The sequence below is a fragment of the Carassius carassius genome, chromosome 16 (genome assembly GCF_963082965.1).
Source record: "Carassius carassius chromosome 16, fCarCar2.1, whole genome shotgun sequence".
NCBI classification, from domain to species: Eukaryota; Metazoa; Chordata; class Actinopteri; order Cypriniformes; family Cyprinidae; genus Carassius; species Carassius carassius.
Window position 1 is genome coordinate 23,201,249 of NC_081770.1, and position 17,818 is coordinate 23,219,066.

The 17,818-nt window shown below is 37.9% G+C and overlaps 1 protein-coding gene across 4 annotated transcripts in view; it reads left to right on the top strand.

Moving 5' to 3' along the window:
* LOC132159945 (DENN domain-containing protein 1B-like) overlaps positions 1-17,818 on the top strand; it is a 101,330-nt gene that overhangs the window by 46,812 nt on the left and 36,700 nt on the right. For 2 of the 4 annotated variants that reach the window (XM_059569624.1, XM_059569622.1), the window contains exons 6-13: positions 931-1,000; positions 4,573-4,653; positions 5,075-5,134; positions 7,130-7,183; positions 7,445-7,555; positions 12,992-13,092; positions 14,734-14,779; positions 16,067-16,168. In XM_059569624.1, coding sequence (XP_059425607.1) covers positions 931-1,000; positions 4,573-4,653; positions 5,075-5,134; positions 7,130-7,183; positions 7,445-7,555; positions 12,992-13,092; positions 14,734-14,779; positions 16,067-16,168 — 625 coding nt within the window. The remainder of the gene's footprint in view (positions 1-930; positions 1,001-4,572; positions 4,654-5,074; positions 5,135-7,129; positions 7,184-7,444; positions 7,556-12,991; positions 13,093-14,733; positions 14,780-16,066; positions 16,169-17,818) is intronic. The other 2 variants (XM_059569625.1, XM_059569623.1) reach the window with 1 other exon arrangement.

Here is a 17,818-nt window from a genome sequence, read left to right on the forward strand (position 1 = left end):
TATTTTAAAGAACATGTGAAAACCAAACATTTGCAGGTCCACAGTGACATCCATATCATTTTGTTTTCCTACTATCAAAGTCAGTGTGGACCAGCGACTATTTGGTTATCCACATTCTTTAAAATATCTTCTTTTGTGTTCAGCACAAGAAAGAAATTAATACAGAATTGGGACAACGTGAGTAAATAATGACATACTGTCCCTTTAAGAGCTCCATGCATCTAATATAAAGGCATATACATATCTCTCTTAACTGTTTATTTTTATTTTAGACATAACCAGTCTACATGTGAACCTTGTGCATTTTGACATTATAACTTAACTTATAACATGATAACTTAGTAATCAAGCACTGTTTAACAAGTAATGCTTTAAAGCAGATGCAAATAATGCACTTTTGTGATTTCCAGAACTGCAGCTGATACAATGTGTGCTTTAGCACGATAACACAATATTTCTTCAAAAGGAGATCAGTAAGACACATTTTTTAACGTCCACTATCAAAAATAGTCATATCGCACATCCCTAACAGTGACATGTGTAGTACGAAGATGAGGTTCAGGTTGTGCATCTGGGCGCAGCATGCTTGTAAACCATCCCATCCCTGGTTTATTACAGTCTACAGTGGACCACTAGTGTTTTTGTTGAAGAAACCAAATACTTTTATTTAGCCCGCTCCATGGCTGGAATGTTTAAAATGCAAGTGTCAGCAGGTACTAAGAATGTGATAATAAGGTTCACTGTAGTCAAAAAAATGCTCTAAAGCCCAACAGGTTAAAAGTCAAGGTGAGAAAGAATCAGCTGTGGTGGATTTGAGAAAATTATATTCCTCTTTTGAACGAGGCTACAGTGTTTTATAGCTTTTTCCTTGTGAAGTGTTTTAATAAATAATTGTTCATTGCAGTTTTCTTCTCTTTTTTTTTTTGACAGTTATATCCCATGGTTTGAGATTTATTATAAGATGCTAAATACCCTTGCAGACTACTTGTCAAAGAACCAGGTAAGTTGAGGGAATCTTTAACTTGTCTTCACATGGAAAAAATGAGCACAATTACAGTACACAAGAATAAAAAGAATGTGCATTAAGTTCTGCCATTTAAAACTATAATTAATGTGGTAATTTAATAATAGATTTATGAACAATTTAACACATTATCATATTTCATGCACACTTTTTTTTAACATCATCTAAGATAAAGTTGCACATTTCTGAAAATGGTTATTATTTACCCAAGAATATGCATGAAATGCTTCAATTTACACAAGAATTAAAAGTTAATAAAACCCATTCTTAAATGATCACTTTGAACACATATTTTTAAATACTCTTACCCTTGGAAAGAAAGAAAAAATTATAACACATAAGAATGAGTTTATAAAAGGTTAACAGAAATTAGCATTAAATCAGATCATCTATGTAAAATAAATATATTAAAACCTTTTTAATTACATTATTTAAAGCAGATTTTTCTTGGTCCAGATTAACTTTTTTTAAAACACTTAATATATATATATATATATATATATATATATATATATATATATTCAATTTTATTCCAAAATGAGTATATTTATTAGGCTCCTGTGTGTTGATTCAGTAATTTCACTTTAATGACAATGAATAAGTTATATAAACATAAACATAGGAGCCTGAGAAAAATGCTCATTTTAGAAGAAAATTTCAGACGGCACTTAAAGGCTTTTGCATCTGAACTCTTCATATATATATATATCAATTTTGTAAAATGAATGCTCATGAAAACGTAAGAAAGACAAATTGTTACGTACGTTAAGAGTTCAAATTTGAATATATAAACAGATCAAAGAGTATCTGTAATAACTGTAAATATTTGTAACTGTAAAAAAAGTTTTCTCTGTGAGGTCACTGGCTGATTGCACAATGCCGGACCCCTATTGAGCCAACAGCTAATGTCACAAATAGCATTGAAATTACCCACGTGCCTGCCATCCAGCTTGTGAGCCAAAAGTGCCACTGCAAAGCAAAACTTCAGTGTTTTGTTTTGTGTAAAGACAAAAAAAGAAGAAAAACGTCATCTATAATCCGTCTCAGCGAAACCGGCACAGTTGGTTGATTGCGCTTTGCTTTGCAGTGTTGTTGACATTTAACAGACCGAGCATCGAACAGGAAGTCAGTCCTTATGATATACGGGAAAACAAATTGTCAGGAAATACACTGTGCCCGATTTTTTTCGAAGTTTCACAGCAGTAGGAGACGAAGAAAAGTTTGAATTAGGAAAAGAGGATGGAAATATTAAGCTTGCATCAAATGAAAAACATAGTCTGTGTGGAGCCAATGTCTAACTGAAGCGCTCTGAGTTTCTCTATCAGTCTGTTATCGTTCAGTTATGTGTAACGGAGCCGCTGAAAGAGAAGTGAGGAAGTCCAAGCCTCCTCAACACAAACAAATCAGGGGCTGAGTACACTGGGAGTCACGAGGGTCAGGAATTAAGCCCTTAGATCCTCTGTGTCATTGACCCGTTCCGTTACCAAAAGTATGCATTCTTCACATTTCATTTTGTTCATTATGTGAAGTGCATTCTCTGTATGATTTTTATTTAAGGCGTTTAGCAGATGCTTATTCAGTGCAACTTTCAAAGTCATTTAGCTTCATTTATGAGACTGTAGCGGTCAAGAGATGGTAAAACTGCAATTCAGAAAGTTTTCTTTTGGGAAAAGGAGTGCTACTTGACACAAATAAACACAGTACACATTGTACAAACACACAAAAATGACAAATAAGAAGCCCTTCAGAATTTGCTTCTAAGCAGTAGACAGTGTATTGTTTAACAGGCACCAAACTTTGCATTAAATGTGAAAATTACACATTCATATTGTGTATGATGATTTTATGTCAAAAATTATTTTTTTTGGGGGGGGGGGGACTATATAAACCGTAATATAGTAGATAACAGCAAATGAAAAAAAAGAAGAAAAAAAAAAACACAGAAATTTGACCACAATTCAGCAATTTATGTAAGATTTTTATTTGCATTTGATTTGTATCTGAAAATGTTATATAGTTTTTGCATAGGATATAAACCAAAATTAGCATGAAATGCGACAATATTTATATTTTGTACCAGTAGTTATACCAAAATGTGAATTAAATGTGAGTTTAAACAAATGTTTAAATAATTAATAAAAATTTTTTAAGCAAATTGCTGCAATCAATTTAGTGCATAAATTTAGATAAGAATGAATTTATAAACAATTAAAAAAATAAGTTGTCCCCAGTGCTTTTTACTATCTGTTTAGATAGACATTTGCATTAAGAATGTTTTTGCTAATGTTTCAAGAATAAAACTATTTTAAAATAATGTTTTAAAATAAAAATAATTCTAACATGTATATATGTATGTATTTATTTATTTAAAATGCAGAGTAAAGGCAGAGTTAATGTAGTTAACTAAATCTGAAAAAAAAACAAGAAAAAAATTGTTACATGATATAAATAAACATTAAATGAAATAAAATATAAAAACGTGTTTACGCTAATTGCCAAGGCAACATTTCTCTTTTTAATTTAGTTTAACTTGATGTACTAAAATAACAAAAACTGAAGCTGAAATAAAAACGAATAAAAGTTTATGTAGACTTATTAAAAAAATACTCAAAATTAGAAAAATAAATGGTTAAATTTATAATGAAAATTTTAAATATGCCAATAGAAACTGATTTAAATTATTAATAAAAAAAAGAAACAAATATTTTACTATTTTCCTTACAATTTGTAAAAAAAAAAAACAACTAAACTCTATTATGCATAAATGAATTGTTTGCGTGAGTAAGCACGATTGGGTTGACTTTTATTGTTGCATTCCACGTGAGGCGGCGTTGGCTGACGAGGAAAGACAAGAGCGCTGAAGGTTTATGGCGAGGGTAAATGAAGTGTTTCCTTAGGCTATGTTACTGACCATGTGTGTGAGCATCCAGGCTCTCGTGACAGCGGCTTGCATGCACACACACACACACACACACACACACACACACACACACAGCCATACATGCTGCAAGCTCTGGCCACACAGCTAATCTGGGAACTTGCATACAAGGAAAGGGCAATCTAAATATGTGCCTAAATATTCGATGTCAGACCGTGTTTTAACAGCAACGGCATCGCTATTCTCCAGCAAGTTTGAGAGGGTAAATTGCACTCTTGTCATAAAAGCTCGTAAAAGCTCAGCGTTATAATCCTGAGGCCTGTTTTGTGGCAAAGCTTTTCTCCAATGGCTTCTTAAAGCCGCCTGCTCTGAGCAAGGACCTTTGGTTAATTACGAACAGCCAATGTTCGCCATAAATCATCCCCAGAATAATAAGCGTCTGCCGCAGCCTAGCTTACCGTCTCTTAACCTCAGGATCGCTCGTTAAATGTGTGTCAGTCGGATATATTTCTCTTCTGCAGACTGCTGTAGGAATACTTTACACCGAGCGCTTTAAATCACGGAAGCGCTTTGCTGTTCCGTTGTTTTTCTTTCGTGCTCCTTTGGTTGTGTTGTGTTTTTTTTTCTTCATTTGTTGGTTTTTCATATTTGTCTTTTTTTGTCCTCACAGGAAGACGACTTGAGCGACATGTTAGAAACCCTGTACACCTACCCCGTGCCAAAGCCGAATACGCCAGTGAATCTGAGTGTGGTAGGTGCTGGGGAGGGCTGACATTTTGTTTAGAAACAGAAGTGGGACCGCCGGCCTCTTGCTCTGATAGAAGACGCTGGACAGAGTTACACATGATCAACACTGCTGTGACTCATCAAACACAGCAGCAATAGTGTAGATTCAACAACTGCCAGTCAATGACAGACTATCTATCTATCTGTCTGTCTATCTATCTATTAATCATTTTATTTATCATTCTGTTTATTAATCATTCTTTCATTCTCCATTTTCTCTTTGATCCATCGGTCATTCTATAGTTTCCGTCAGTCTGTCATTCTATCTATCATTTTTTTATCTCATTCCATCCATCTGTCAATATTTTGCAGTCTGTGTCAGTTTTTTTTTGTCTGTCTGATCTCTCCATCTAATCCTTCTATATTCTTTCCTTCATTTTTGCAAGAGCAACAACTTACATTTTGCCAGTGGGCAAGTAGTGCAGGATCCAGGAAGCAGACAGTCGGTGAGTGGAGAGTGAGTGTGCTGAGGGGAGAGGGATGAAAAGAAGGAGAGAGAAGGAACGAGGCAGTTCTGAAATTTGGAGCCTCTGTCCTAATCACATGGGAGACAGCTCTCCAATTTTGCCAAATAAACCAGCTCTATTCTTTTTTTTTTTTAAATATGGCAAAAACCCATCCTGGGTCTTGTTGTCAGGTTTTTTTTTTCGGGAAAACAATCAAACTTGCTAAATGATTCATGCTCTTCCACACTGCTGCATTCTCTTTTCAAATATCCAAAGTCTTTTTTCTTAATTAAAAGCAAAAGGCAGTTATTCTCAAGAAATCTCCTTGATGCTCTGCCCATTAGCCCACATTTATCTTTTTATTTAAATATGGATAAAAAAATAAACACTGCACCCTTGAATATGTGCTCAAGAACATTGCATTAAAACATCATCCAGTTTCTTTCTCTTTTTTTTAAGCTGTAATATTTTAATATCACACTTTAATATCATGTTCTGACTGTAATTCCATACTGTTCTTATTGGAATTTTTACAATATTCCTAATTTTTTTTTGTTCTTTACATTCACTAGATGTCATATAGTTATATATTAATATAAATTAATATAATTAAACATACAGTAAATTCTGCATTATAAAACTAGTTATTGATATATAATTAAAATGTTATGTTTTATATTAACGTAACAATCATATATTGAATAAATCTAAAACTTTTTTATCTTTTTATCTAATGAACTTGACATCACTAGTTCTAGAGCTTGCTGTTTCTCAGGATTAGTTGTCAACAATTTGCCCTTAGCTTGTAATCTAAAAGCCCATCAGGTCATCTGAAGGGGTTTCTTGGAATTGTCTGTACCGTCTCCCAGCAGGTGGTGGGTTCACTAATCACCGTCATGTTCCGCTTTAACTTCTCCGAAGTTATAATGATTGGCAACATGAAATGTTTGTTCGCTATTCGAATTTGGGAAGAGGGCCTTGGTGATAGGAGAGGTTTCCATCAACATTGTGTGGGCAGTAATGTTTAAATCCGGTGAGTATGTGTGTGTTGGGGACTGGTGCTGGGTGTAGGGTCTGGGATTCTGATCACACTACAGGGAGCAGCAGACAGCGTGGTGATAACAAGCACTCTGATAATGTGTGATTTTTATAAACACGGCTGCAAAGTGTTGGCCACTGCCAGCTGGAACTGCAGTCCACGACACAGAGGGCAATCAGCTGCTCAGTATGGGAAAATAAACACATGTCAGCACATGAAGAAGAGAACTTGGTCAGTCTGCTTTATTGATATCTTTAAACTGTTTATATTTGTACGATTACAGCAAAAGCACTCTGGACACACACATAGAGTGCAGATAAATTGTTACTGACATTGCACAGCCCTTGGTTCGATTGCTGGAGTCATGTGATCACAGCATCCAAGATTAATATTTTAAAGCATCTTTGAGAATTAAAGGATGTTAGTTGCACTTTTGTGTAACATACACAAAGGCAGCAAAAGTTGAACCTATGTGTGGAGCAACAGATGGATACTCTTTACGCATGACGAATCGCGACCCAGCCTTGGGAAAGAGCGGAGCGCACCACACAGGCAAACAAAAGTGCTAAAGTTAGAAGGCAGCGTGGGATCTTAGCTTCGGAGCCTCTTTGATCTAGACATTAAACTTGCTCGCCTGTTCAAACGTACGCCTGGCAGACCCCTCTCATACTGTCAGAAGAGAGCAGTTGGCTTTTGTACCTTAATAAAGACTTTCTCTCCAATGCGGGGAGCCTCTTCCGGTAGTGTCCACAGGGGATCGTCGTTTGTTGACTTCATGTATCCATATCTGTTGTCTGTATGTATGATGTTAACAAACGCAGACATAACTCAGGCCGATCGCTGTTTATTTATTGGTTGTGGAACAGACAGTAAGTTGGATGTTCTATAAACACTCAATTCTGGAAGGTTGTGTAATGGTGACCTTATCTTCATATTTTCTTGTCTGTTTTCTGCAGCATTCATACTTCATAGCTCCTGATATTAATGGACTCCCCACCATACCTGAAAATGTGAGTATGTTTAACCCAGTCACAAATACAGAGGGCCCAAATTTAAGCCAAAATGTCATTGCGCTACATATCAGATCAATTGACTATTAGTGAAACAAAACAAAATCTAAAACAATACATGAAACAAATAATTTAAAATGAAACAATATAAAATAAAACATTGAACAGAAACATAGAACATGAAGCAAAACATGAAACAAAATATATAATATATAATTTAAATGCCATAATTCCTCTAAGTCAACCATACTTTCTTTCTAGAGAAATTTAACCGAGTACTTTGTAGCAGTGGATGTGAACAACATGTTGCACCTCTACGCCAGCATGCTGCATGAGCGACGCATCATCATTACCTCAAGCAAGCTTAGCACTGTGAGTTTCTGCTGTCATTCTCATTTACACATCAGACCGCTTTCATGTTACTTAAAATATTAATTAATTAATACATTGTTTTTATACAATACATTTAAAATAAGTATTTTGGGAACCCCCAGGATTATTTTTGTATATACAGAAATGTGTTTTTAATTTTTTTCTTTTTAACATGATATGTGATAGACGTATTTATTTTTTCCTCCCAGGACTTTTCACACTGGTGGAAAATGCAGAATCATAGATCTTATTACACTTCCTGCTCACTAGGGCTATGTATTTGCAACTACTAGTAGTTGACCTGCTTCTCATTAAATAAACAGTAAGAAAGAAAATATTTATATAATTATCTTAAACACCTAAAAGAATACTGTACGCTGATTCGGTTCTCTCTGTTTTGGCATTTTATTTGGGTGTTTATCTGGGCTGAAGTCTGTTAGCTTTAAATGATCAATTACTGGATCCCTGACTCTTCCACATATTTTCTGTCTGGCTCTTCTTGCCTGAAAAGGGAGTGGGCGTTTATCGCATGGGGGCGGACGATGGTCCGTACTTTCACGACAGTTGGTGTAGAAGCAGCGAGTGATGTCATTCGCTCCCTATCTCTCTCCAATTCCCCCCCGGAGCATCTGCGGTGCGCTTGCCGACAGTGCCGGAACCAAGGGGCTCCCCTCGGACCCTCTGGCTCCGGAGGAAGCTGTCAGAATGACCCTATCCGGGGAGTATTTCACTCCTCCGGGCTGCCGCCTTCATTCCGTGTGCTCACTGACACAAGGGGTTAGAATGTGCAAATCATTAGTCTCTTGGGTAAATAGTTTTTTTTTACTCTCCCATAACTTGATTTGCTGTTTTGCAAGATGGGAGCAAGTGACCTTGAGTTTATGAAACTAATATGCCAAAAGAGTTACTACGAAGTCTAGTGATATTAAGGTTCCACCTCAGCGAAGACTTTCATCATCTCAAATCCCAAAACCATCCATCTTCTCAAGAGCCATTGGGAGTACCAAGCAACTATAGGAAGACACATATGGTCAATTTTGCAAAGAATTCTTAGACGCAGGTGTAGACATATGGCCAATTTCCTGAATTGTTTAGAGAGGGCATATGACAGTGGCCACAGTGTGGTCAGCCTACCGCTACTGTTTCTCCAGCGAGCCAACGGGATAAAGATAGACGGAAAGAGGAAGAAAGCTAATGCATTATGCATGCTGCCAGCAGACCCTGAGTGTCCTGGCCCCTAGTGATCCTGCTGTGTCAGTCTAGCAGAACATGGCCGCACACTTGCCTGTATTGGAAAGCAAAAGAATAAATCATTATCTAACAACAATGCATCAGTTGACTTATTGGTGTTTTGTGACCAGACGTAAGGAGTACCACTGTTTTAAACCCATGTCGCAGGCTCCTGGAGGCAGCCGCCCATGCAGTCTTGTCATATGCCAGTATAATTGTGCTGCATCAGGATCCCTCTAACTAGTCAACTGGGAGGCCCTGGTGCGTTTCATCTGCGAGACCCCCTCGGCCGGCCCCGAGTCTTGTCAGCTGCCTTCTCATCATGCTGTCAGTGGTATGCTAACAAGACCCGATCCCGTCTTGGCCTGTGGTGCTAGCCACTGAGGTTCCTTTCGACCTCACACTCTCTGCTTTTTTTATGCTCTACTCAGCAATGCCGTCTTATTTTCTTTCCTTCTTCAAGCATCTCTCTTACCACACCTTTAATAGACATTTTATCTTCCTCCGGCACTTCCTGTTCTCTTCTTTGTGGTATCGTGTTGCAGTGGGAGGTGGATTAGTGGTGTTTGGCGCCCTACCTCTACCTTTTTCTTTTTTTGTAATACCACCTCCTTGTTAGCGATACACCTGTGTCGGCGCCCCGCTTGGAGCCGTGCGTTTGTCAACAGGAGGGGAGAGCGAGTCATGGTAATTGGGAAACAAGGAGAGGGCCAGGGGAGAGAAGTCTTGCAGGTAGCAGGAGTCAGCGCAGACTGCGGTGCTGTCACCCTTGTCAGGGGGAATAGCACCTCTAGTCTCCAGTCTGCCCCAATCACAGATTGCACTGTGAGCTTTGTTGTGCTTATCAAAGAATGGGACTTTTTTTTTGTCTTTGTCTATTCTTGGAGAAGTTGCCATGGATATTTTTGAACCCCAGCTTTTCCCTAGATGTAGGCAATATGTTCGTCAGCTTGTTTACATAGACAGGGTTCACTGGAAAGGTGTTACAAAGCATATCTTTATACTTCGTCTGTGAAATATATCTCAGCAAGGCAAAATGCTACAAATGTTCTCCTAGAGATGAGTGTAAATGTGGTTTGATTGTGAAGTGAGAGTTCTGTGACTGTCACCTGATTGGGCAAATCCCAAGTTCAATGAACCAAGACAGCTAGATCCTTCTTTTTCCTTTCTTCTCAAGAGAAATTTATAGGTGTATTTTCAGTGTGTTGCTTAGCAGTAAAAAATATTGCTGATCTTGTTAGAGTCTTTCAACTTTTGCTTTGGCATTTTTTAATAAACAGGACTGTAATGATTTTTTTTTAAATCAGCTTAGCCTTGAGTGTCAGGATTTGTATGGGATCTTAAAGTGAATATTATGGTATTTTTAATCTTTAAATATTTTTGGGTTGCATTTTATTTTACAGTATATGCACTTACATTTACTTACAGTGTATTTACCTAAGAAAGTACTGCCTAATATAAGGTAACTACATGGCCTAAGGTTAGGTTAAAGGCTAGGACTAAAAGCCGACTTCAAAGAACTATTGGCAACAAAAGCTGATGGTGTTGTTGCCTTGTGTCGGCAGATTCTGGATAAAAAGTTGTGCATGAACACAGCTCACGTACTACAGCCGACTGCAAACTAACACATATATTCTGCGCCTGCGTGAGAGGAATAAGCTGTCTGTATCAGCAGCTAACGATAGTATATATTCGTTATTTAAAATGAGAAACAAACAAGGATATACGAGACATATGAAATATTTAGAATATGCTCATGTTATGAAAATATTTGCATATTGGAATGATTGGGAGAGATCATGTAACATTAGAACAGCCTTATGTCTGTGTTGCCTTCAAATTCCTTGCCTATTTTCATCACTGTCACTTTAATTCTTGGGCACTAACTCTTTTGTTAAAATGAACTTCCAACCAGATTTCTCACTTGCCCGATGGCCCCAATGCTGATTCAACATGTTGAATCTGGCAAACTGAGCTCGATGAGTCGACACCAAACAAACTATTCCAACAGACGTTGGCTGATGACCGACCGTCAGCTTAGTGTGTCCCGTGGTTGAGTAGGTTCAGGGTTAGTACCTAGTTATTACCCTGAACTAGTCTATTACTAGTAATTTGCATATGATAACATAGTTTCATTTAGGCATTTAGAGATATTTATCCTAAAAATATGTGTCTTAATGAAACAATTGTAGAACTGATGTTGCATTTGTTGGTTATCATGTAGAAACCCCTTTTTCATGAAAGGATTGCTTCAAGTGTTCTTTGGGATTCTTTAGAATTGCATTATTGTTTTTTGGGGTCTGTTGTATTTCCAAAGACGGATCCCTTTGTATAATAGAGAAGACCCCCTTTTAACACATCCCCAGCACACTCATTACTGCTAACTGTAGCGGTAGCTCACAGGTCTCGGCAGGATCCAGCACTGCATCCAAACAAATGTAATTCAGCATTTGTTCTTGCGGATGACTTCTTTATTTAAAGGAATATCAAGCATACCTTGCCTTTTGTGGCCATTTGGCTTTTATTTTCTTTTGGCATGTCTTCATTAATTATTCATAAGACAGCACTCCAACAGTGCATTGTAGGTACAACTGGAGATTCAATGGCAGTGATACAGTTATTCTGAACTTTCCCTTTAATTGTCACAGAAAGGAGGTCATGACTGATTTTCTTGCAAGATCGTGTACGCTGTGATGAATTTCTCGTTTGCAAGCAAAACAGTTAGTGTGGGAAAAATATCAAGAATTAATTTGTTTTTGAATTCCACCTTTTAATGTTTATCTAGGTTTCACCACCTCCTTTTCATGCCCTCGTCTTGGAAGGAAGACGGCATGACTTCACTTTCAAGTCAGGAATAAATCAAGCCAATTGGGCTTGTCTGCGGACATTGTTGAATTAATTGGAATGCGCCATTAGGCTTTTTTACCCATCTCTACATGGTACGGAAGGGTTCCCCTCTAAGAAACTAGATGACAGGCTGTTTGCACAGTCAAAGAAAAGTGTTTCTTTGCAGTGCAATGACCTCTCAGCGTGATTCATTTATTGGACCTTGAGAAAAAGGGATCTCGAACAGAACGGGTCTCATAGCTTTGATATCAACCAAACTTCAGTTAGTGAGAAATGCCATAAATATTCATTTTTTTCTTCTAAATTGCCCAGACGAAATTAGATCTGTCACAACTAAAGCTTTTCCTTTCTTTTCAGAGAACTGCACAACAAATTTGCATATGTTATAATGCATGCCACTAAATTACTGTTAATTAAAACTGCGCTATTTCTTGACTCGATAGGTCACGTCTTATCCTGAGCAGTTGCGTTCGACCACATTGTCACAGAACTCAACGAACACAACAACAACAACAACACTCAACCAGCCTTACCCATCATGGACATATAAAGAAGTGATTCAGGATTAAAGCTGATCTCTTTGAAGCTAGCTGTTGTGCTACGTCCAAGCTTGGTTGGTTTCGGTGGTCAGTTGTGATATTGTGTGTGTCAGTGAGCAGGGAGGTCTCTTGATACTTCCGAGCCATGGTTCACACATTACTGGAAGCTCCAATTGTCAAGACCCCTCTTCTAGCCCCTACTCCCCATGGTATCCCAACAGCTCACAGTCTCTCTTGGTTAACTCATGTTTCATTCTTTGGCAATTTGCCCTAATGAAGTCCCAGGGGAGCCTTCAGACCTCTGTTCTTTTTCCATATTTAATCATATTATTTTAATCTGGAAGATGAGGAAGAGTCGGCGTGTGCATGTATTGCCACACAGGTCATTACAAGCTCTAGGTAGCCATGAGGGGGAGTCAGGGTGTGGTGAGGGGTCACTTGGGTGTTCACTCATTAAACATCCACACCAGCGTAGTAATTAAGTGTTCGCTTCTTGTAGAGTCTTATTATTTACTGTGTGTGTGTATAACAGTAATAAAGCATCATTAATTTTGTATTGCCGCTACACATTTGACACCTTGTGCTTTGGTGTATTTTTAGACCCTCGATCGATGCCCTGATTTTATGTTTGAACCTGCGCATTTAACATCAGATAACCAAAAAACAAAAGCGCATGTTTAATTGGTTTGTGATGTTAAGATAAAAAGATTGTCTAATGCTGCCTGCTCACCTGGCCCACAATAAACGGGATCCCCTTAAGCATAATGCATTAAACAGTGGCATATGAAGGAGCTCACATGTCTGTTTTTTCTTGTCGTAGTTAACTGCATGCGTGCATGGGTCCACTGCCATGCTCTACCCTATGCACTGGCAGCACATCTTCATTCCTGTGCTTCCTCCTCACCTGCTGGATTACTGCTGGTAAGAGCTGTGCTCGTCTCACACACTTACACAAATGTCTCATTCATATCTCACTCAAGCTTGGGCTGTGCTGCTTTCTGAGCTTTAGAGCAGTATGATTTTGTGCTTTAGGCATTTTGACTGAGTTTATCAAGCTTTTGCGTTGATGTTTGCTTTGTGCGTCAAAATGGAATTCACAGAAATTGTTTTTTTGTGCTGATTGCAGAAAAATCTGTGGATTGGGATCTGACCACCTTCTTTTGTCGAAACCATTATCATCTTAAGCCAAGATATTTGAGAACGAGCACATATTTGGCAGCAGGATGTTCATTAATGTTTTAAATAAATGTTTATCTATCTATCTACCTACCTACCTACCTACCACCTACCTACCTAATACACAAACATTTTTTGTAAATTATAAAAAATATATAATTAATACAATTTAAATATGATTTACAAATTTAAATAAATAAAATATAAATATGTAACGTTCTTTTACACAATGTTTCACTTAAAAATTCCCTTAAACTATAAAAAATGTCAGACTTCTGTTAATCGGCCAAGTATGTACATTCTCAAAATTCAGCCAAACTTTAGGCCCTTAATTGGCCTGGCCAATATATCGGCCCTTCAGTAACATGGAGCTTTTGAACAAGCACTACTACTTTCTGAAATACCCCTCATCGTAAAGAATATCTTTCATCATGTCTGAGATCTAAAAGAGTTTATGAAGGACATGATTTATTAGCACCAATGTCACCACACCAAGTCCACCATGCAGTGTCCTTTTTTTTTTTTTTTTACCCATCAGGAACATACACGGCTTGAGAGGCAGACTGATTTCCGTAATGCTGACTGTGGGCTGAAACCGTGACCACACTCTTAACTTACAGCTCTGCTCTATAGCTACCAGAACACCCTATACCCTTAAATTGACGGACTTGTGCTGCCATGCTTGACACTAGAGCTCCTCAGAAAATATTTGTGGTCGTTGATATAAATGCAGCTTTAGGAGTAGCACTGTTTTCCAGTTCAGCACAGACATCCGAGTCGATTTATCACATTTTAGCTATCTAATTATACAAAAAAAAAAACATTATCATATTATAAGGCTGTGCATCGCTCATAATGAGCACTATTAGAAATAATGGGAATTAGGCTGTCATAACAAAGTTACACTCACGGACAACAATGACTTGACGGGGCTCACCCCGAATATGTGCGTGCGCGTCTGCATGTCAGTGTGCCTGCATGTCAGTTAAATCTGTGGTCTTAACAGATGCAGCAAGGGAGACTGCAGCTTATTAGCCACATAACCTGATTGAGCGAGCACTGTAGCGGCTACCCAAACCTATCTAATTACATGGCCCTGCCTCGCCCCGCTCTGCACCGAGACTCAAAAGTGACGCTCGCCAATTACACTAATCACCTTCAGCGCTCAAAAGCGCTCGTTCCGGGAAATGTCAGAGAAAGCTATTAAAGTTTAGCTTGTGATGCATGCCGTGTCAAAGATATGTCAATTTACACCGATCCTTGTTTGTTGTTGTTGGCTTTTGGTGTTATATTTGTTCTGTGTTACTCTTTGGAATTATTAGTATTTTTAAAATGCAATAAAGCATTTTTATGTTGCTAATGACTGTGGTTTGTCTCTGTTTCCAGTGCGCCCATGCCATATATGGTCGGAGTTCATCTCAGCCTTTTAGAGGTACGTCACATAAATCCACTGTCAGAAGCCATTCATTGTCCTTAAAGTGTTCTATGAGATGTTTGAACAGAAGCACTACTGCTACAAGTCGCAGCTTTCCGATATTACATAAACCATCATCTATTTACTTTTTCACTCCGGGTCACTTAAAACCAGCCGTCCCTCTGGATTCAAACCATCTGAGATGCTAATAACGCCCATCTACTTTGATGCATCATCGCAGAGCGCGGGGAAACCTACAAAAATTGACACATTGTTTTTTTGCTTCTCATCTCCCGTGCGCCCATGAGAAATGAAAGAGCTGGAGAAACAAAGAGATGGTGCGTTCAGTTATTGAGAAATGGCATGTTGGTTGGAGGTAGACCTATAGCTTCACGCGCAGATCTGATAGCGCTGACAGTCGCGGCGGTGCTGGTGTTTATCACACGTTCGCCCGCTGACAGCACCCCCCAGCCAACCCTCCCTCCCCAATCCGGCTGCACGTAATTAGACCAAATCAGCACACAGGCCGCCGTAGCAGCGACTGTCAAAAATGACAAACCAGAAATGTTTTACACACTTGGCTGTTTCCCCCACCTGCACTGGAGGAATAATTATTGGATTTGTCGCTGCTACCGTGACTACCGTTGTGTGGAAGCATTACACCGCTCAACTCAGTGGTGCTTCATTCATCATGCCTGAATAGTTTTATTATTTGGTTAGGTATTTTGTATATATTTCATAGTTAAAATAGTTGCAACACTGTCACAAATAAATACACAAATATAATGAAATAAAAAATGTTGTGTGTGTGTGGAGTGTGTTTTTATGTATATATATATATATATAGAGAGAGAGAGAGAGAGAGAGAGAGAGAGTGGGTTTTCTAAATGATTCATTGATATTAATATTTTGACTCTTTAAGAATGATTTTGTGAACCTTTGTGGCTGCATATATGAATTTGGAATAGGTTTGTTTTAGAGAAAATAACTCAAAAGCTGGTTTCATTTATGAGAATCTGGTTTTTGCAGATCTATTAAAATCTTGCTTGCTTAGTCTTTACGTATAGGCTTTGACATTGTTGAAGGGGAAAAAAAAATATAGAATGTGCTGTGAATATGTCTGCAATTTAACACTGAAAATTTATTTTAGCCTCAGTAATTTTATACAGCAAAAATATAAGTTTATACAAATGCTTTAAATAAACTACTGTTGAAAAGAGTATATATATATATATATATATTAAAATGGTTACAGGAAATAGGTTTAGGCAGGGTGGTGTGTAACAAAGTGTGTTGCGTTTTCAGAGAGTAAAGAGCAGATCCCTGGAGGATGTGGTCATTCTGAACGTGGACACAAACACCCTAGAAAGCCCAACAGACGACCTGCACAACCTGCCCAGTGACGTGGTGAGTGTCCCTAAACACACACACACACACACACACACACGCATTTACCTAGAAATCTAAATGAAGAAACACCATAAACTTCTACTGTTTTTGTATGAACCTTGTTACCTTAATATTACTAATGTTATTACTATAAAATACTAAAGAATAATGTAAATTTTTAGAATCAAAAAACAATATTTACTTAGAGCCCTTCTTATAAATTATGACATCCCTAGATGTTCCCAAAATGAGGTTTTGCTGAATATATATTTGACAGAACCTCCTTTTGTAGAAAAATAATAAATATACATTTTATTTACAATTAAATAGCTTTTTATTTAAAATTGAGAATGAAAAAAAAAACATATATATAAATAGAAATTAAATATAAAAAATTACTTTGAGGATTTCCCCAAATGGTAAGTTTCCCCTAATTTTACTTTATTTTAATGATAAAACTGTTTCCAGAAGTTGGTGAAAGTAAACCTACACACACTCACACACTTACATTACCGTTGTCACTCTGTTCTCTTTTGTTTTAAGCCCACTGTACACACACACACACACACACACACAAGAACATGATTCCCATTCTCTCCGTCTTTTTTCGCCCACTTGCACATTTAAACAAGCAGTCTTTCTCTGGTCAGAGGAACACGCCACACCTCTGTCCTCTCATCATTAGCAGACACAGCCGTGGATCCCCAAAAACCGCGCTCTGTAAACTAACCCCGTGACGTTAAATGGCTGTCGCGATTTGCCGGCCATCTCTGTGAATTTCAAACTCCTGCCTTCATCTCTTTTTTTTTTTTTTTTTAATCTTTTCTTCTTTCTGCCTGCCCAGTGGCACATCTCTCTAGAAGTCCTGGATTTTCTGAAGCACGGGGAAGAACGGGGCCAATTATTAGATCCCGCTTTTCTGCCACCTGCCAGCGCCTTCTCTCTTTAATTAATGTTTAGGTGATACGGTCAGTGCAACAGGAAGTGAATCCAACGTCAGGGGCAGAAACACGTCTGTCATCTGTCCTTTTGAACATAAAGAAACGTGTTTGTGTTTTCTTTTTTTGTTGTCCTTTTTTTTTTTCTCTGTCCCACTGGGGGGGTGCTTTAACACTCCTATATGACTTGGTGGATCCCGCTGCTGTCTGTCCAAGCAGAAAAAGCCAGCCTGCTCTGTTATGCCATCTCAGCACCGGCATCCCATTTGTAAATTAAATTGCAAACCGAGAGCTTCGTTAAAAAAAAAAAGAAAAAAAAAAGGAGTCAGTTCTTTTGAAACTGACGGAGGGGAAAGAAAAACCTCTTTGTCTTGGTAGTGTGATAAATTAAGTGGCAGCTCCATGTTTGCTTTGATCCTCTCGCGCAATTTTTCATTGACTAATGATAGAACGTATTCTGCATATCATGTTAAATTACCCCACCTGAATGTAAATGTCACCTGCAATAATATATTTATCACCGCAAAAATTCATTTTTCTCTCCCTCTGGTTATCCTACCTTTGGGGATATTAAAATTCATAACTCAAGGAATATGTTTAAATCAAGCAAAAGCTCTGGGTTTATTTTTCTTAAATTGTCTGTCACATGGCGTTTGGTGCACACCGGTGTAAAAAGAATAAAATAAAAAAAAGACCCAGTCAATTCAGTTTAATTGACTCAATTAATTAG